Source organism: Fusarium redolens (genome assembly GCF_020744475.1).
Source record: "Fusarium redolens strain MPI-CAGE-AT-0023 chromosome Unknown BKA55scaffold_5, whole genome shotgun sequence".
In the NCBI taxonomy this organism is placed as follows: domain Eukaryota; kingdom Fungi; phylum Ascomycota; class Sordariomycetes; order Hypocreales; family Nectriaceae; genus Fusarium; species Fusarium redolens.
This window is the reverse complement of record NW_025763668.1, coordinates 959,539-978,767: the sequence shown is the minus strand read 5'-3', so window position 1 is coordinate 978,767 and position 19,229 is coordinate 959,539. Positions and strand designations below refer to the sequence as shown.

The following is a 19,229-nucleotide window of genomic DNA, read 5'->3' as shown; positions in this document are numbered from 1 at the left end:
AGCAGGCCATGCACCAATGCACAAGGATACAAATAAGTACGGTTAATATATTCTAAAGAGTCATCCTATTGGAACAGCTGTTCAATTCCAACTCCCTCTTGCGTCACTATCATAAACAACGCCCTTTCTAAGAAGAGTTGGAATTGTCAGCACACGACCAGGCGCCTGACCCTCCAGCAGCTTTGTAAGCCTGGATGATATCGACAATTGATCCATATGTACCAGCGACCATCAGCAGGGTGCCGGAAGCAATAACGAACAAACTCCATCCACAGGCTGATAGCCACTTGGGCGAAATAGCGCGTTTCTCCCAATTGTCGTAAAACCACATGAAGCCCATTGTCTGGAAACACATGAGAGTACCGACGAGCGCTCCAATCAAGGAGATAAGGCTGTAAAAGATGGGAATGGCACTCGCGATGATGTAGGCAATGATTGACACGATGAATGTGCAACCTAGCCAAGTGCTCCAATGGACCGCGGAGTTGGAAGCCAGGTGCTTCGTGTTTCGCAACAGTCGTACAAACATGTACTTGCTGGGAAGCTGTATCTCGTTAGCGACATAAAGAAATGACAGAGCGTGAGTCATACATGAGTGACAAGAGTAATCGAGACGATCAATCCTGGAATTGCGACACCATAACTGGCCTTCTTGATGGTATTACCAGCCGAGCCAAGAGCAGGCGAGGATACATAAGATCCACAGAAGTAGTACATCAGACAACCGATCGTAAGATAAGTAACGGTCACGATGGCCTGACAAATGGTCAAAGCTCTGGTGTATTGTTCGGGTCGTCGCATCTCAGCAACAATGGCGAAAAAGCCTGGAGTGCCGCCGTAAGCTGAGATGAGTGAGCAGATTGCTGAAGCTGCCTGGACGAAGGATGGTTTGTTGAAAAGCTTGTAGTCTGAGACCCAGACGCCTTCTTGGGGGGCAGCTGCTGGTCGCTCTTGGACACCTGTAGCGATAGTGACCATGATCACTATAGACATTAGCTTAATCTCATGTTTTGATTTGGGACTCACCGGAGATCATGATGCTAATGACGCCGATCCATGCTAGCCAGCTCATGCGAGACAAGGTTCTGATGCTCGAAAGTCCGAAGCCCAAGACTGCAGCGACGGCGACGAAGACAGCGGTACAGGCTCCATGGCTAGACACAGCGTTGAGGCCAATGGAAAGACTGAGCATGCCAGCACCGGATACAAAGACCCAGTCTACCACAGTTAGTCTCCCTTTATATGTATGCAACATCTGAACTTACAAATCCACATAGCAAACCCAAAGAACTCCTTGCCTACGACTCCAAACATCATTTCACCCGCATCATCGATCGCGTAAACATGGCGATGTCGTAGCTTGAAGAGACCAACGATCCAATTGGACCAGGTCGTTATGATCGCAACAGCTAGCAGGCAGATGATACCGGGTATCATGCCAAGCGCGTTGAATGTCGCTGGAATCGAGAGAACGCCGAGACCGATTTGTGTCTTCATCATAAGCCCAGCGGTACCGATGAGTCCGACCTGAAAAAATCGTCAATTCTGTGAATCATGCCATTTTCCGTCGCAAATTCTGCTTACACTTCTGTAATCGGGACCCTCATCCGAAATCTCACCAAAAACAGCATCGTGATGCAACGAAGCTTCATTATCCAGCTTATTCAACTGCGAAGGAGTAAGAGTCAAGTCATTACCCTCCTCCGCAGTCGAATTGATGTTATAACTATTCATGATGATGTTTTGCTTGAAGCAGGGATCCGCAAAATAAAAAAGGACAGCAGCCGAACAGGTCTTTATACGTAAAACTTTGACTCATGCTCCATACTCAGCCCACTCTCGCCCCCAGACCCAGTATTGAGAAACCGGCGCCAGCATCGGGAGCGAATCTGCCGAGCAGGAATAACCAATTATGCAGGCTGTAATGAGTGAGCATCCGGGGTTCCCCAGATATTACCCCGCGGACGGAAGCAGGGAAATCTCCTGATCGAAGGAATCTAATCAATTGCAGAGGTTGAGAGGGTGAAAAATTGGTGATAAGTTCCGTACCCACCGCGGAAGTCTTGGGGCCAATCGCTTTCCGCGCGCTGGAGCGACTTCGGTGGCTTGGCCAATCGGGTTGGCACAGACCCTGACGTGGTGGTTAGAAAACGGCCCCGATCTTCGGTCCTTTTTTGGCGAATTTAAGTTACAGATAGGAATTTTATTATATCTTTCCGGTCTTAGATACAGATACGGATTATCCATTCTCATGTTTGAGAGATATCGATTCTGATACTCATTGGTTTCGCTTATCCGAGTTCCGAGCTGAAACAATTAACTTTAGGAGATAGGAGATTCGAAGACGTTACCGTTAGCAAATCGAAGTTTTGAGTTTTGACCTCTTAGGAAATGATTCACACTAAGAGACCCTGTTGGCGTTTCGTAGCTCTCAGCCATGCAACGCATCTAACTTCCGTCCCGTCCATCCGTCGATCCGCAATGGCACGGAAGTCTATCTTCACCTCATGTGTATTAACATGTTGCAGTTCTTATACAATCTGATGCTCGCCTATACTTTCCAACCCCTTACCCGACTCCCGACATATCATTGAGCTGAACGCGTATTCTTTGCGGTTAAGGGGAGTCTTATAATTTCCTCTTCGGGTATGAATTAAGAGAATGTCGGTAAGCCAAAGGAGGAAGCCGATATTGCTTGAGTCTATCCGATCATGTTACTGCTTCTCTTTCCCGATACCCAGACATATCCGATATTACTTTTCTAAATTTCGTAATTCGAGTCGTTGGAATTACATCGCCATTCCATTACTTGCCATCTGCATAACACTATGCACCGCGAAATGACTGCCTCAACGTTCGGACAACAAACACAAGTCGCGTAACCGCCGCTATCAGCGCAATTTATCCGAGATACAACTGGGGAAAACACAAGACCCAAGATATCTTCCGTCTTTGTTTTCTCTTTGCTTGTTGCTTGAAAAGTTGACTCGATAGATAACGTAGGGTTGTCTTGTTCTATCTAATCTTATCTAGTCTTATCTTATCAGTCAGCTCTCATCATTCACTACACTGAACTCCGGGAGCTGAAAATCTAAGCTTCGTACCAAGGATTCTCCCCTGCTTGTGCTGGCCAGTTGGGTAGGGTGCGTAAACCAATTGAGCTAGGCGGACCTCACCGCTCGTATATGTAAGGATTGCTAATTGATCTTGTAACCGTGCAACGTCGCACTAAGGAATTGCTAATCAATGTTGTACAATGACGACGAGATATATGAACCCTGCGTTGTTTTGACAGTGCTGAAGATAAAACTATTGTCCCTACGGTTCTCAAGTAAAATACTTTCGCAATCCTGACCAAGCATCATGACTTTACCAGTGCCTGCAGATCGCGGCCATTCGCAACCCCCAACGCGCGATGAACTGTTGTCTGCTCTCAGAGGCCAAAACCTGAGGGTCCCAGACTTGGCGCCGCTGCTTGCAGGATGGCCGAACGACGTCAGTCCACATCTGGACATTATAGATGTCAAAATCCTACAGATGATTGAATCGTCAGAAAATATCTCTCAAAGAATATCCGTATCAATACTAACGAATCTATTAGGCATGCTGTTAACGAAACGGTGCGAACACGTCTGAACAAAGCCCAACTCTCTGAACAATTGGCCGGATGGTATCCCTATGCATCACACGAGAGGCTGGAAATCTTGACGTCTTTTCAAGTCTGGATGTTTATCATCGATGATCTGCTAGATCAATATTCTATCGTCGAACAATTCGATTACGACAAGCTACAAACCCTTCTGGACGACTGCGAGGAATACGTCGAAAAGAGCCTCGGCGTATCAAGCCAAGAGATCGAGACATCGGCTCAATATCAAGACCACGATGCGATACTATCATTCGAGGAATATGCGTCAACCGTGCGCCGTATCTACAGCGACAACCCAAGCTACCGCAAGCGCATTGCGAAAGAGGCGATCGCCACTTTGAAGGCATATCAAAAGGAAGCTCTCAATCGAAGAAACGCGCATCTTCCTCCCCTGGACGAATATCTTGGCTACCGGCATGAGTCTTCTTGCATGATGCAAGTCGTGACCAACCTCGAATTCGCGAATGGAATTAACTTGCCTGAGCACGTCATGGAGTCGAAGGAGATTCAAGATCTGTATCAAGCGACAGTCGCTGTTATGTGGATCGTGAATGACATCGTCAGCGTGCGCAAAGAGATTCAAGAGGGGTTTGTTGAGAATATCGTCGTCTTGCTGGCGGACGGCGACATGCAACGAGGGCTTGATGCGACGATCGACAAGCTGAAAGGTGAGATTAACAGAGTGAACAAAGCTTCTGATGCAGCTGCCACCCGCTTTGCTGGTGAAAGGTTTGCGCGCGACGTCGCGTTGCTGGCGAGAAATTGCAAGAATATGTGCCTGGCCAATTGGTTCTGGAGGTGAGTCCCGTTCATGAACACCGATAGGTGTGATATACTGAATTACTTAGTGTCAAAACTCCAAGATATTGCCTACACGATATAAAGCCGGATGTTGATGGGGGCTATAACTTTACAATTGATCAAATTGCCGAGGGGACATCGTGAGTTCGTTGGGCCGTCATATTTCCGGGTTAACCATCACATTCACTCGCTTGACAACGAGCCCACTTTACGGAGTTGCTCATTTCTAACAGGTGTTGGTACTAGAAGAGTATAAATGACACGTTTTGTATTCGATAGTGGCGTCGTGATATCCCCATACGGCCCATGCTGAACCCTCCACGTTATGATATCCATTCCGTAACAATTCCACAACGCCCTCAAATCCGGCCCGATACCGCCCACTCTCAATCAATAAAATCAGATTAGATTAGATTGATTAAACAAGTTTTCACCTTTTTAAATTTTTGCCTCACATCTTCTGCTTTACCTTTGGCCCTAGATAATCTGACTGACGTACGCGGTGGAGCTAACCGTGCCGTGTTTACCGTGAGAAAGACCCTCTTTGTTTTACGAGCCTCATTGCTATTTGCCAAGCATCCCATTCAGCTTGCCGATCCTGCCGTTTTTTGCAGGGACGCAACCAACATGGTCGGAACCAACGGGGAAAGATGATCTTATCTGATGCGTTCTTTTCGTTGTTTGATCCACCGGTGTCGGAAGATTTATGCCGGGGGATACAGCATGTCATTTCTTTTTAATGTAACCCTTTTTCTCGTCAAGAATTCTAAAGTTCTCAAGCTTAATTCTCTCTTTCTCGCATCGAGACGTGAACCGCCAAAATGGGCTTCTGGAACAGGGCGAACAAGACCTCTGATGTCAATCTTCAGGACATCACGACGACTACAGACCACGAAAAGAACCCTCACCCTGAAGATGGACACCCAGCTGTTGCCGACGATGCCCTCCCCGCTGAGGATGTCACCGAGGGTGTCAAGGACATGGAAGCCATCACCCTCGTATGGAGCAAGACATCTCTGATCTGTCTCTTCATCTTCATCTGGCTTGTATACCTCCTCAATGCTTTCCAAAGCTCGACCGTCGGTAATTTGGTACCCTATGTCACCAGCGAGTGGGGCTCGCACTCGCTTCTCAACACCATTGGTGTTGTCGCAAGCTCAATGACTGCCGCTGTCTTCATCCCTCTTGCCAAACTCCTCGATCTTTGGGGCCGAGCTGAGGGTTATCTTTTGATGGTGGGATTCTGTGAACTGGGTTTGATCCTCATGGCCACCAGTAAAGATTTGTCGACTTACTGTGCCGCCAATGTATGTAACAGAAATCACATGTTGACCATCGATGTTAATCGGAATTGCAGGTCTTTTACTCGGTCGGTTTCACGGGCCTGATCTACAGTATCGATGTCGTGACCGCCGATGCTACCAACCTAAAGAACCGAGCCTTGGCATATGCCTTCACATCATCGCCTTACATGATCTCCGCTTTTGCTGGATCTTATGCTTCGGACAGAATGCTGGCTGACATCGGTTGGCCCTGGGGCTTCGGTACCTTTGCCTTCATCACGCCTGTCGTCTGTGCGCCGCTGTACCTGCTTCTCAAGATCAACTTGCGAAAGGCCAAGAAGAACATTCTGCCAAAGAAGTCTAGTGGCCGAACACTGAAAGAGAGTATCTGGCACTATGTTCTCGAGTTTGACGGTAAGTTCACTGTGTATTTGCAAGTCTTATCAACGCTAATCTCTGGTTTGGTAGTCCTTGGCGTGTTCCTCTTTGCCGCCGGCTTGGTTATCTTCCTCCTCCCGTTCACCATCGCTTCCACGGCACCCCATGGTTGGTCAACTGGATATATCATCGCCATGATCATCGTCGGCTTTATCCTTCTCGTTGGTTTCGCCCTCAACGAAGTTTATTTTGCGCCGGTCCCGTTCCTCAAGTTCCACTTCTTGACTGATCGGACTCTTGTTGGCGCTTGTCTGCTTGACCTTACTTATCAGATCTCGTATTATTGCTGGAACAACTACTTCACGTCCTTCCTCCAAGTTGTCAATTATCTGACAGTCGCAGAGGCTGGCTACGTTAACAACACCTTCAATGTTGTGTCTGGCTTCCTGTTGTTCATCGTGGGTTGGGGTATCCGCAAGACTGGATACTTCAAGTGGCTCCTCTGGGTCGGCGTGCCGCTTTATATCTTGGCCCAAGGCTTGATGATCTACTTCCGAAGCCCGACTGGCTACGTCGGATACTTAGTTATGTGCCAGGTCTTTATTTCTGTGGGTGGAAGTGTCTTTACGATTTGCATGCAACTCGCCGTCCTTGCCGCCGTCGATCATCAGCACGTTGCCGCGGCCTTGGCTATGTTGAACGTTACTGGCACAGCAGGTGGCAGTATCGGCGACACCATTTCTGGCGCCATCTGGACGAATACCTTTGAGAAGGCATTGAAGATGTATCTGCCCGCAAGTGCGCTTGAAAACCTCGAAACTATCTATGGAGACCTCCCTACGCAGTTGAGTTATGCAAGGGGCACGCCTGAGCGCATCGCTATTCAGAAGGCGTATGGATATGCACAAACTCGAATGTTAGCAGCTGGAACGGCTATCATGGCATTGTCTTTTATCTGGGTCGCTCTTATCAGGAACTTGAAGGTCTCGGAGATGAGACAGACCAAGGGCAATGTTTTCTAGAGAGTCTGTCGAATGAGGCCAGATGTCACTGGTGGGCTGGGTGAAATGCCCAGAAAAGCCGAAACTTCGATTCTTCCAAAATCAATGCAACCGAGTTTTGTCATGCCTAAATAACTGAAATGTCATTAAGATATGCATGGTCAATAAGCATAAGCCTGGTGGATCTCCGCTTCTCCCTTGCTCAGTGGCATACCCCCTCCACGTGTGACTTGCCAAAATTTGTCCAAGTCCGAGAATTTACAGAACCTGGTTGATGGAATTACGGCCAAGTTCTTCTTCCATAAAATGTGAGACTTTTTATTTCATTGTGTTCAAACAATTTCTTGCATTGAAAGTGGCTGGCTGAGCACCAGTTGCCTCCCAAGCAAGGGGTAACTAGACCTCGCCTAATGTTTTTTGAACGGCTTTTCCACTATTTCGGGTCAGATGTCTCAGCCTCAGAGTGACTCTAGACCCAGAGATCGCAATCGAGACCCTGGATTCAAATGATGGCGTCTGTCACTAAAGACTCCTTGCTATGTTATCATTTCAGCGTGAAGACCATATCACCGCCACCAACATTTCACATTGCTTAGTTGCGCTCGGTCCGTTTGCCCTGGATTTTATACGTAGTCGGTGCCGTTGCAAAAAGAGTGCCATTCTTTCGGTCGACCACCGCTGTTTTCACGTCAAAATGAAGGGCTATATTGGAGCGTTGGCGCTGCTCAGCGGCATTGTCAATGGTGTTACTGCTGCTGATGCAAGAGACATCCAGTATGCGGACCAAGACCCTGGGACGTGGTGCATCACCTACCTTTCAACATACCTCGCCCCAGTATCAATTGCGACGGATCTCCCACGCCCTGTTGAAAACACCACAGATGTCGAATTGATATCGACATCTACTGCTCAAGGTTCAGATCTCGCTTCCTCGGCCGCTGTCAGTTCGTCCACTTCGGCTACTCTTGAGCCAACTGGCCAGCGCATCATCCTCCTCATTAGCCCTTCTGGTGGTAACACAAAACGCGATATTGGTGGATTTGTTGGTGATGGAAATCCCGACATCTGCACGTTTGCGACTATCTTCATACTTGGCAATGGCCAGCTTTCCGAAAGCGGAGTTCCAGTTTCATATCTCGGTGATGCCTACCAGAAAATCCAAGCCTCGTCCTCGTCAAGTGATAATACAATCTCGACAACTTTTAGCAGCGAGGGAGGGATACTATGCTTCCAAAATCCTTCGTTACCTAATGGTGGAGCTTCATTTTGCCAGACCCCTTCTGATGGGCAGGTTTACATGACTTTCGCGTCCAAACCATCTGGTTGTGTACCGGTGTCCCTTAACATCTATAGAGGTGAGTATTGACGCCTCCATTGCAGTCCGTTACTGACAATAATCGATAGCCGAGCAATGCATCGGCGGTAGACTCGGTGGCCTAGGTCCTACAACAACATCCACCCAGTTTGATGAGTCCATTTCAACAATTTCCTCGGCAGAGACATCTGCTGAGGCCACTGGCATTGAGTCTTCAACCACCGAGTCAATTGCCTCTACGCTTCTTAGTGAAGCATCTGGAGTCCCCACAGGCTCATCATCATCCGAAAGCGCTATCAGCCAAGAGACAGAGGCACCCAGTGGCTCGTTGACTGATAGACCGACTGCAACACAGTCTCAGGGAGACATCGTCGTCACAAACGCCATTTCCAACGGGCGTTTCTCCATCAAGGACTCCAACTCAGAAAGTGGCATCTTTGCCTTTGATGCCGAAGGCGAGGCCAAGCAGCGGAGCGGCGACTGCTACCAGGGAGACGGTAGCTCCGATAATGGCTGCGTTGCCTTGGGCTCTTCTTCCGACTCACAGAAGAGAGCTTTTGGTGGACTAGCAAGCATCTCACAGTTTCTCACCAATCTTGCTCCGAGCAAGACTGTTCTCTACACTGTTCAGTTCTATTACGTTGTCGTCACTGCTGGGGGCAGTCAGATTTGCAGTGTCAATGCCTATCTAGGAAATCGCCAGTTCTACACCATGGGTCTCTTCACCAGCGGCGGTGTCGGTGTCTCATGGAACAGAGTCCTCACTACTGTCATGGCTGACTCTCGAAGTGCCAGCTTCGGCATCTCCATGTCTTGCACAGGCAATGGATTGGCACTGATCTACGTGGATTCGGTCTTTGTCTCCAATCAGGTGACGCCTGACAACATTGATCAGTTCCAGCTGGACTTTGGAGATGGCGACAGCGCTCCAGAGACTACCAGCAGACTTCCATCCCCTCCAACTAGTGAACCGGCCGATCCAGTGACATCCATTGAGCCAGACACCACTACCACAAACTTTCCTCCCTCTACCACGACAGGCTTCACCAGACCCGAGATTCCTTCTCAAGAGGTCTGTCCCGATGGTTACAAGCCTCCAGGATTCTGTGGACAGAAGTCTCCACAGCCTTCAGAGCCACTCTGTAATTACCGTGGGCAGCCCAACGCTGATGTTGTCGCGTACTCACTCTCGCAATACCCCATGCAAGGCATGGACATCCAGAAGTGCGCACTGACCTGTGCCTACATTGATGGATGCTTTGCTTTCGCCGTGAACAACAACAAGAACTACCCTTGCAATTTCGTCTTTGAGCCTTTGAGGGTCTCTGGTTGGAACGGGGGACAGCGCGATCGTGACCTAGAATGGTCTGAGTTAGACTGCTTCAACTGTCAACTTTGTGGTGATTCCTCAGCCCGCACAACGTCGACTGCTGGTTTTACTGAGCCTCCAGTGCAATCGGAGACAACCATCGATTCGGAACCGCCAACTCGAGTTCCCCAGAACACTACTCATTGGTTGCCTCACCCAGAGACGAGCTCTGGAAGCTTGGAGCCTACGCCAGGTACCAAACCAACGAGCATTCGGCCTCCTCGACCAGAGACCAGCGTTGACGTGGGGCCAACTTTCATCGAAGGCACAACCACTTGGCCTGAAACAACCCACACATCTGCTGAAGGCCCTAGTCTAGATATATCAAGCGGCATGGCTCAAGACTCTACATCCTTGACTAAAGATGCAACATCAAGTATTCAAGATCCCACTTCAACCTCAGAAACCACCACCGCCTCTGAGACACCAACCGAGACTTGCAAGTATACGCACGGTGAGATGTGCAACTTCGACCGTTTCAACTACCCCAAAGACGTTCTCTGTTCATGGGGCGACAAGTTCACCAGCAGAAAGTTCTGGTGGGAGACCCGCGAGTCATATCCCCATCAAGACCGAGTCGAAGAATGTATAGCCATCTGTCAAGGCCATCCACTCTGCTTGACCGCCGGATACTCGCAATTCGAAAACCGATGCTACTTCTCTGAACTTCCCTTACTCAAAGAGAATTTCGTCACCGAGGAAAACGACTGGAAGAAGCAGGTTTGGCTGGACACGCGCTGCTACACCGATTGCGATGCGTGTGTTCCTGATTCTGTTCCAAAGGGTCCACCTGAGATGTGCGCATACAGCCTGGGCGACGAGTGCAAGCCTGTCAATAACCCTCCTGATGGCGCAATCTGCAATTACAGTGCCTATATGGGAGGCGGATGGGTAGATGGAAATGATCCCAACTTGATCAGTGTTTATACAGAGTACGCCCAGGCTACCCCTCGAAGGTGCGCTGCTATATGCCGAGCTTATCCAGGATGTAAGGGTTCGGGTTATAAAGATGATCGTTGTAAGTTCTCGGTTTACAAGCTTGCTCTGACTGGTATGCCTATACCGCTTGAGACGGACAAGGATCCTTCTATGAACTCTATCTGGGATGATCCTGCGTGTTGGACATGCCCTGGCTGTGAGTAAGAGGACTTGGACGCTCACCATTTTCGCCTTCATTTCCTTCTGCTGTTGTCACGCTGTTGGCACATTTTCTTTTGTCCCCGAAAGTCTCTACAGAATGATTTTCTTCCAAAGACTTCTTTTCTCGTGTAATATAGACTTTTATAGTATGATAGTGTCATGAATTGTTCCTCACCACGGCACATAACACGCAATGACGTGAGGCTATGAAGAGACTTGGTCTCCAGTGCCAAGGAAAGACCCTCAGGAAAGAACGCTCGATGCAATGCTTTGGGAACTCTCCTTCGAACTATTATGTGGGTAGCAAGCCTTTTCAGACTTCGCAACTCCAGAGAATATGACTTAAACTTTCTACTATGCTTGGTCCCCCAGGAAGTTGTTCATTACTCGACATACTCTCCAGTCGTTATCACCAATATCTCAAACTCCATCTCCTCATAATCTTCTGCGAAGTCACGTAGCCCAGCGCCCTTGGCAAACTTTGCACACAACCCATACATAACACCCAATTGCTCGACGAGCCCTTCTTCCGATAACAGCGCGAGGCTTTCTTCGCCGAGCTTCAATGCTTCCAGATCTGTCTTTGGAATCTCGGCGAACTTCGGTGCATCGCCCGTTTTTCCTGCATCCTGATAGATGTCGAGAATTCCCTTGATCTGAGTAATCCTGCGCCTTCGCTCATCGTGCTTAGCAGCATCAGGCCCTTCACATGCAGCGCATCGACAAGTAAAGCCCCAATTTGAGAGCTCCCTTATCCTGACCTGATGGGAAGTTGCGACTTCGATGTATGAGTTGGTGATCTCCTCGTCTTTGTCAATATCCCTCACTGCGTATACTTCCATGAAACCCGTTGGCTCATCATACACCCAACAGATGTTTGGCGTACATGAGTGATTCATGCGACAGAAAGTGGTGAATAAGCCACACTCGAGACCTCCGGATGTGATGTTCGCGGCGTTTGTGTAGAACTTAGCCAAGACAAGGCCAGCATCGAGATCTGTCTCAGGACATGGTTGGCCCTGGAGGAATGAGAATTCGCGCAGCTTTTTATCGTTGTGATACAGATTCATCAATCGGTGTCTCTCTGAGTCACTCAAATCCACGACCTGATCGATGACACATCTGTACTCAGTCTTCGTCTTCGTCTCAGCTTGTGAAACTGTCAAGATTGGTTTCTCGTGAATGATGCGCGTCCCAGATTTGATGAGCTCTCTGGCAAATAGGCCGTGCCCATCAGCCGTCTCCTTCATTATATATAAACATTTTGCTCGCTCCATCGCGTAGTAAGAGTTTTCGCTTTCATTCTGGTTGATCCGGGGCAGAAGAAATGCTCATGGTGATAGCATCAAGCTCGTGAACCGTCCATTTGCACTTGGTAAAAAGTTCATGGTGAATTGTGGAGATTTGCGAGTCTTGCAGTACCAATCAGAAGCTCTGACGAGTCTGCTGCTGTTATTAATAGAATTCGTGTCCCCAGTCTAATCCTCGGTGAGTTAGCTCATCTCGAGCTGAGCCAATTTAACTGGCTAGTTGAGTATCTGACCCCACACTCGTGTCGTACATTTCGCGGCTCTAGGGTATGTTATTCGTAACATCAAGGCCTAAACTCAATCTATCTCAAAAGTAATAAGTTATCCTAGAAAACAATAAACATCAGTTAAAGTCATATAGTGCCTGCAGAGTATCACATCCATTTTCTCCTGAAGAAGGACTTCTTCCTGTTGCCTCACGAAAAAATGCGTCCTATGAATACATTTCTTGGCCTTCCAAAAAGCATATTGATAAACAGTTCTGTACAATAGACTGTTTAATTAAGGTGTCATGGGAACCAGCAAAAATTACACATTCAAAGCGAATAACTAAGAATACTGAGATCTAGATTTCTATAATGACCAAAAAAGACTTTTACCCCAGCAGTTTAAACCTTTATGAGTTTTCCTTCAGTATAAACATACCCCCATGTCACCCATACGTCCTCGGCAATCGTCGTCCATGTCGCCTAGCGGTCTCAGAAGGAATCTTGCTCATCGGATGCAGTTCATGGAAATGGATACCCCGCTCAACATCCAGCGTAGTCGGAGTAAACTGCCAGACCGAACCATATAGCTTCTCAATCTTAAAGCTAGTCGACGCCATCGTATAGAGGAAGTGGTTCCACGGAATCAAGCCAGGACTCGTTGTTACTTCAGGATCGAAGAACAAAGTACGGAATACCTTGAGCGCTTTGGCATCAACAGCAAATGTTGGCTGGGTCTCTTCAGTTGCCGGTTCTGCTTCATCAGCCGGCGGGGTCACCTCCTCGGTAGCAGGCTCCGTCGGATCACCCTTGGTCTTGACCTTTGTCTTCGACTTGGCTTCAGGCTTGACCTTCTTAGGGTCTTGGGCAGGTTCGTCCAGAAATAGCTTCGAAAGAGGTCTGTTGAGTTCCGACAAATCTTTATCCACAATAGGCTCGGCCTTTGAGTCAGTCTTTGCAGGTTCGAGCCACTCAACCGTCCTTCGCAGGGTACGTTGCTGGCAAAACAGGTTGTAAACAGCCGTGTTTTCAAAGTTTGTGACTTAATTTTTAGTCACCTGGTTGATCTTGGCCCAGACTATGTCCAGGTTCGCTTCAGCTCGGCGCAGGGTATTTACCGTCTCTGGTACGGCGTTTGCTATACGGATAGGTAAATTTGCCACCAGATGGCTCTGCGAGTCTGGCTGCTTCATCAAACTCCTTTCGCAGTAAGGCCTCATGCAATTGCTTAAAGTTACCCCGAAGTTCAGTCCATATGCTTCCGTATAATTCAATATTAGATTGAATGTACTGGTCAAATTGGGCGGCCCATGGTTGGTACAGCTCCAGTTGTTTCAGACACTGTGCTATAATAGCAACGTCACCCAGTATCTTGGCGACATGAGCCGATACGAGTGCATCTGCTTTGGGCTCTACCTGCATCAATCGTTCTATTTCATCGACGACGAGTGGCAAGCGAGCGATAAAAAGCCCCCAACCATCTTCCCACAGCGTTTGGGTGACCCTTGACTGCTTGATTCAAGAAAAACTTGAATATGACCAAAGTCTTGAGATACTTGTCTGGTAAATCCTTTATAGGACCAATGTCAATACGGTACTGTTGCTTATATTCGACTACCTTCTTGACTCGCGCATGAAGAAATGTAGAGGCTAATAGGTTCGAATAAGTATCTAAAACCATGTAGAAAAGTATGTGGGACTAGAGGATATTGATTCTGAAGGGTTGAGCCATAGGGTGCGGGTTACCTTTGGTGTCTGGAAGTATCTCTTGTTGATGGTCCATCATCTTGCGGAAATGCTCAGAAAAGTAGGCAGGATCCTCTCGCAAGGCCTAAATGTGATCCTCTGCTGCCGAATTCCTAGGCTCGATGAATGTAGCTATGCGCGCAAGATCGAGGCCTGCTGGTCGCTTGCAAGGAGCCTGGGCAGTCATCACCGTCAAGGAAACAAATCCAGACGGGTCGCTATCCATCTTCAGTATTGTTTCGGGCTGGACGGGATATTCGTCGCTAATCATAGCATCGGAGGGGATTTCGTGAAGACTTTGGTGGCAGCAATCAACAAGGAATTTCATGAGACGTTCCTGAACTTCAAGGACCAAGAGGGCATCTCCGGGGAGATATTGCCTTCGTGTTTTCACCCACTCAAAAGCGTCTGGGTGAGAGTCCCAACGAATAAGCTTTCCATATTCCTCGGCGTTTGTAGCACCATGCAAGATCACGGTATGATGATGGAGAAATTCATGCTTGAGGCCCCTCGTCAATTTGCCAAACCATAGCCCTTCACAATCAACTGCAGCAAAGGCAGGAAGTGCAAGTCTCCCCCTGGCATTCAACAGCAAGAGCATGAGTTTAGGCCCCAACAAGTCCTCCTGGTTGACGATAGGTCACATGAAATTGTCTCTGAGCTTGGATCCATGTTCATGTCGATCTACTGCATGCTCCTGCCGGAAAGCCGCGAAATCAGGGCGGTGGTTGATAGGCATTCCAGGCCAATATTTCAGGAGGATCTGAAGCCTTTTCTGGCGTGGCTTTTTCATCCATCTTCTTTGGATAGTGGCTTCATGTCTCTCGAGTATCTTATTCAGCTGATGATAGCTTGCAAAGATGTTTTTTGAGTAGTCTCGGGTCCGATCTAGAACGTCTTCTCTCGTAGGATAACTCGGCACTCGTACTTAATTCATGGCCATCAGCTCACGCTGTCCGTCATAATCGCAACCGGCGAAATCGGGATCTTCATAGACCATGCCATCATCATAGCAGAGGCCCTCGTAATGATCATAATAGTAGTTTGATCTGGCATTCATGGTTCTCGTGGTCAGGCGCGCTCAGGTAGATGCATAGAGAGTATAAGTAAGCAAGTGATTGGTGATTAGAATGACAGAATTGTAGCGTGGCAGATTTAGGCGATAGATTCGATGAGGTTGGAAAAGCTTGAGGAGCTTAAGATGTTTACCTTTTTAGGCTACGGTCACATAAAAGCTACAGTGGGTCGAAAACCAGGCCTGAGGCAGTAGTCTAAGGCATCACTTGACGAGAGGCTCTCTTTGTCAGTGAGTGGAGTTCACCTCGGCATATGAAAGTGGGGACGGAAGTTTGGTTCCCGGACTCCGATTACGCTCAGCTCATGTTGAGGACTACTACGGTCCTACGGATGACCGGACTATCATTCGAACCCTGCAAATCAAGACGAAGAAGTACGCCAAGGCCTTTGACTCCCACAAGAGCCAAGACATACTGAGGACTTCATTTCTGGGCTCTTTCAGCTTTGGCCATAGCACACAGCATTTCGGAAACTGGAGCAACCATGTCCAAGCCCAGGCCCTCAGCGGCATATTCTCAGTCTGAGGTACTATACACAACACAGCCATTTCTAGTATTGCCAGATCTCAGAGTCCTTAATGAACAAGATGTTGACTTTCTTGAACTCAATCGGTGCTTTCACCTGCCTGTGCGAACTGTCCAAGAGGAGTTCATCAACCAGTACTTCTTATACTTACATCCCTACTATCCTTTGGTAGATGAGAAAGAGTTCTGGGATATGTACATGGGTCGAGAAAGAAGTGACGGAAAGAGAAAATCAATGTCCCTGCTCGTTTTTCAAGCGATGCTTTTCGCAGCATCTGCGGTAAGGGCCCTCCCAACCTTTGTGAGAACTAGCTGACAAGACACAGTTTGTGTCGCCAGTAGTACTCAAGAATGCCGGATACACAAGTGTAAAAATGGCACGCAATATCTTCTATAGAAGGGCGAAGGTTCGAAAACTCACTGAAGTCGCGTATCACCACTAACCTTCTAAAGCTATTGTTTGACCTTGGGGTCGAGAGTGATGCATTCACCAAATCCCAGGCGGCTTTGCTCTTGACGTTCCAATTCTCGGCGTTGGAACCACACGCAGGAAGCACTTGGCTCGCTATCGCCATTCAAAATGCTATCGTTGCGCAAGCTCACACTTTCCAAGCTCCGGGGTCGAGTATATCGCGCAAGAAGAGTAACAAGCGGCTATGGTGGTCTCTATTCTGGAGGGACAGAGTCTTGACTCTCGGTCTTCGAAAACCTTTACAGATAACACCTTCAAGCTTCAACGTCAGTCTAGATCCCATCACTCCTGAGGATCTCGTCGATGAAGCAGAGAACTCTGCTGTGTATGATTCTAGAACGAAGCGCCAGCTAGCAGATATCATAAACCACCAATGTCGTCTGGCGGTCCTTCTGACAGAGACTCTTTCCATCTGTTATGGCCCAAACGCATTCGACATCACGTACTCGCTGGATAATTTCGAGAAAACCCTTTCTCAAATCAGGACCGCCAAAAGTAATCTCGCCGATTGGAAGAAAGAAGCAGATATAGCCCTCCATCCATTTCTCAGTGGAACGGGGGCGCACCGATCAACGACACTCATATCAAGTGTCGTGTACATATATGCCTAGTGAGTGTCATTAAACCCCCCGAATTGTCCTTTCAATCTGACTAGGTTCAGCGCTGCCCAGATTGCTCTTGGAAATCATGAAGCTATGATGATTGAACAGCGTCAAAAAGGAATAAACGTCATCGACGACGCTGTCCTTCGAAATATTGGCAAGGATATAAGCTATGCAACAACGGAGACAACGAAATTGGTCGGTTTCATAGTTCAAGAAGGCCTGACCCAACATCTTCCTATTTCTGCGTAGGTGAACATCCGACAATTTGACTGCCATAACTGACTCTCGTCCAGGATTGCGTACATCGCTTACCCTCTTATGCTGAGCTCTATAGATGAGAGGATAGCACCCAAGGACCCCGAATCAGATGAAGATCAGTTATTGACGAGATATCACGCGCAAGCAATGCACTTATGCAGTAAGCGCTTTGAAGGTGCCGAAGATATCAGCAGAATGATCACGCAAATCGTTCAGTCGACGCCCATTCAGCTACCACTGCGCCCGCACTCGCAACCACCAGGGCGTCGGCAGTCATCTGGAGCAGAGGGAGCATTGTCACCACCATCGAAGAGTCTTACGAAGTACTGGGATGAGTTATTCATTACACGCCAGTACATGCGGCTTCGACTTTCCCTTGACTATGCCCTGATTACTGGTAGGCCACCAACGGAACTGGACCTACCGACATCTATCCTTCACGACGTGGGGATAAAGAGATTGGCCTACGGGCCGATACACAGCTTGTCTGCGACAACTCTGTACACGCCTCGCAAGCGTCGCGCATCAGAAAGTGTTGCTGGCCTGCCGCGAGTTATTGAGCTGGATGAGAAGCTATCAGACGATGAAGGGCTAACGGAACATGTTGAGATATCGAATGATCTCACCGCAACTAGCACTCAACTTGTACAGAGAGAGGGAAACAGTATATCATCTCGGCCGCATTTTGACTATGATGCAATTTGGGCGGCTAATTTGTTTGAGGAGATTACAGATGTACTCTGGGCTTGATGTAATAATGATAGGAGAATTTTTGTCCCCCAAAATAAAATGCATAAACTTGATGGTGAATTTGCTCAACTTCCTAGTAAAGTTCAGTTGCCATTTTCGTTCAAGTAACCGATGCACCATGGGTAGCCTATATCGCCAAGGAATATCGGAACAGTCCATGATCTACAACTAGGGTCCCCGCTGGAAATATCTCTTCCACTACTGAGAAACAAGACGATGTCGATCTTTCCAGATAGGTCTGCGGCATATCTCGCTCCGATGCATCGACGAGGATGGCGGCATCGGCGTATATACCGTTTAGATGTGACTTCGTGGTATCATTGCCCCGGGAGTACCGGACCCCGCGAAGATGCGCTACACGACAACCCTGGTCAATTGTGTACTGTACATGATATAATCTGCCAATACCGAACTGAAAGATGAAGAGAGCTATTCAGTTGATCTTAACTATTCTGCGAGTACAGAACTTCTCCATCACTTGTTTTATGACATTTGAAGACCTTTCTATCTCCGGTTGCCACTACTACAGATCATCAAAATGAGACTCCCTTTCGCCGCCCTGGTCCTCACCGTCATTAGCTCTGTCCAGTCAAGTCCCGTTGCCAAAGCTGAAAAACCACCACGATTCTTTCTCATTGGCGACTCAACTGTCGCCGTCGATGGTGGCTGGGGTAACGGGTTCCTATCATATCTAAATGCCCCGGCCAAAGGCGATAACCGAGGTGTCAGTGGCTCGACTACCGTATCCTGGAAGTCCAATGGTCGTTGGGACACCCTCATCAAAGGCATTGGTGCGGCGAAGGCTGAATTTGAGCCTGTTGTGACCATTCAATTTGGCCACAATGATCAGAAGGTCATGCAACTGGATGAGTTCCATACCAACTTGGTCAACATTGGCAATCAGATCAAAGCGGCTGGAGGAACACCGGTAAGTCTCCTATCTGATCTACAAGACATTCACTCCTACTAAGAAGAATATCAGATCTTCATCACGTCACTCACGCGCCGCACATTTCAAAACGGTGAGGTTGTCCAGAACCTCAAGGAATGGGCTGCCGAGACTATTGCAGCTGCTGGGGATGTCGGCGCCCAATATCTTGAACTCAACAAAGCCAGCACTGACTATGTCAACGCCATCGGAAACGAGAACGCGCAACGTTACAACTGGGGAGAAGGGGATAGGACGCATCTGAACCCAGCTGGCGAAATTGTCTTTGGAAGAATGGTAGTGGACTTGTTGCTGGAAAAGCGGGAGGACTTCTCATCTTATTTTACTCCCAATAAGGCGCTTAGTGATAAGATTGCAAAGGGAGAGTTTGCTACTGGCGACGAGTAGTTGTGAAAG

At 48.2% G+C, this 19,229-nt stretch overlaps 7 protein-coding genes across 7 annotated transcripts; 4 read left to right on the top strand and 3 right to left on the bottom strand.

The window, feature by feature from the left end:
- Positions 1–27: 27 nt before the first annotated feature.
- Positions 28–2,025, bottom strand: BKA55DRAFT_562203 (transmembrane amino acid transporter protein-domain-containing protein). Its single transcript, XM_046192243.1, has 5 exons — positions 1,585–2,025; positions 1,266–1,527; positions 1,027–1,218; positions 592–983; positions 28–544 (listed from the first exon to the last, which is right to left on the bottom strand). The coding sequence occupies exons 1-5, from the start codon at positions 1,732–1,734 to the stop codon at positions 128–130; spliced, it is 1,413 nt and encodes a 470-aa protein (XP_046051910.1). The 5' UTR covers positions 1,735–2,025; the 3' UTR covers positions 28–127.
- Positions 2,026–3,363: 1,338 nt separating this feature from the next.
- Positions 3,364–4,594, top strand: BKA55DRAFT_506910 (isoprenoid synthase domain-containing protein; the record flags this gene model as incomplete). The annotated part of the gene is made up of 3 exons (XM_046187310.1): positions 3,364–3,548; positions 3,602–4,447; positions 4,498–4,594. The coding sequence occupies 3 exons, from the start codon at positions 3,364–3,366 to the stop codon at positions 4,592–4,594; spliced, it is 1,128 nt and encodes a 375-aa protein (XP_046051909.1).
- Positions 4,595–5,125: 531 nt separating this feature from the next.
- Positions 5,126–7,292, top strand: BKA55DRAFT_661913 (putative MFS transporter). The gene is made up of 3 exons (XM_046197606.1): positions 5,126–5,757; positions 5,808–6,147; positions 6,202–7,292. The coding sequence occupies exons 1-3, from the start codon at positions 5,272–5,274 to the stop codon at positions 7,131–7,133; spliced, it is 1,758 nt and encodes a 585-aa protein (XP_046051908.1). The 5' UTR covers positions 5,126–5,271; the 3' UTR covers positions 7,134–7,292.
- A 514-nt stretch (positions 7,293–7,806) lies between these two features.
- On the top strand, positions 7,807–10,939 carry BKA55DRAFT_673549 (uncharacterized protein; the record flags this gene model as incomplete). Its single annotated transcript, XM_046198034.1, has 2 exons — positions 7,807–8,467; positions 8,517–10,939. 2 exons carry the CDS (start codon positions 7,807–7,809, stop codon positions 10,937–10,939), a joined length of 3,084 nt encoding a protein of 1,027 aa, XP_046051907.1.
- A 129-nt stretch (positions 10,940–11,068) lies between these two features.
- BKA55DRAFT_661911 (uncharacterized protein) lies at positions 11,069–14,087 on the bottom strand (the record flags this gene model as incomplete). Its single annotated transcript, XM_046197605.1, has 5 exons — positions 11,069–12,240; positions 12,376–12,379; positions 12,909–13,494; positions 13,571–13,956; positions 14,071–14,087. The coding sequence occupies 5 exons, from the start codon at positions 14,085–14,087 to the stop codon at positions 11,320–11,322; spliced, it is 1,914 nt and encodes a 637-aa protein (XP_046051906.1). The 3' UTR covers positions 11,069–11,319.
- Positions 14,088–14,283: 196 nt separating this feature from the next.
- BKA55DRAFT_687488 (uncharacterized protein) lies at positions 14,284–14,799 on the bottom strand (the record flags this gene model as incomplete). The annotated part of the gene is made up of 1 exon (XM_046199073.1): positions 14,284–14,799. One exon carries the CDS (start codon positions 14,797–14,799, stop codon positions 14,284–14,286), a length of 516 nt encoding a protein of 171 aa, XP_046051905.1.
- A 734-nt stretch (positions 14,800–15,533) lies between these two features.
- On the top strand, positions 15,534–19,220 carry BKA55DRAFT_661908 (uncharacterized protein; the record flags this gene model as incomplete). Its single annotated transcript, XM_046197604.1, has 8 exons — positions 15,534–16,079; positions 16,126–16,206; positions 16,253–16,881; positions 16,933–17,121; positions 17,170–17,869; positions 18,234–18,263; positions 18,414–18,812; positions 18,867–19,220. The coding sequence occupies exons 1-8, from the start codon at positions 15,759–15,761 to the stop codon at positions 19,218–19,220; spliced, it is 2,703 nt and encodes a 900-aa protein (XP_046051904.1). The 5' UTR covers positions 15,534–15,758.
- Between the last annotated feature and the right edge of the window lie 9 nt (positions 19,221–19,229).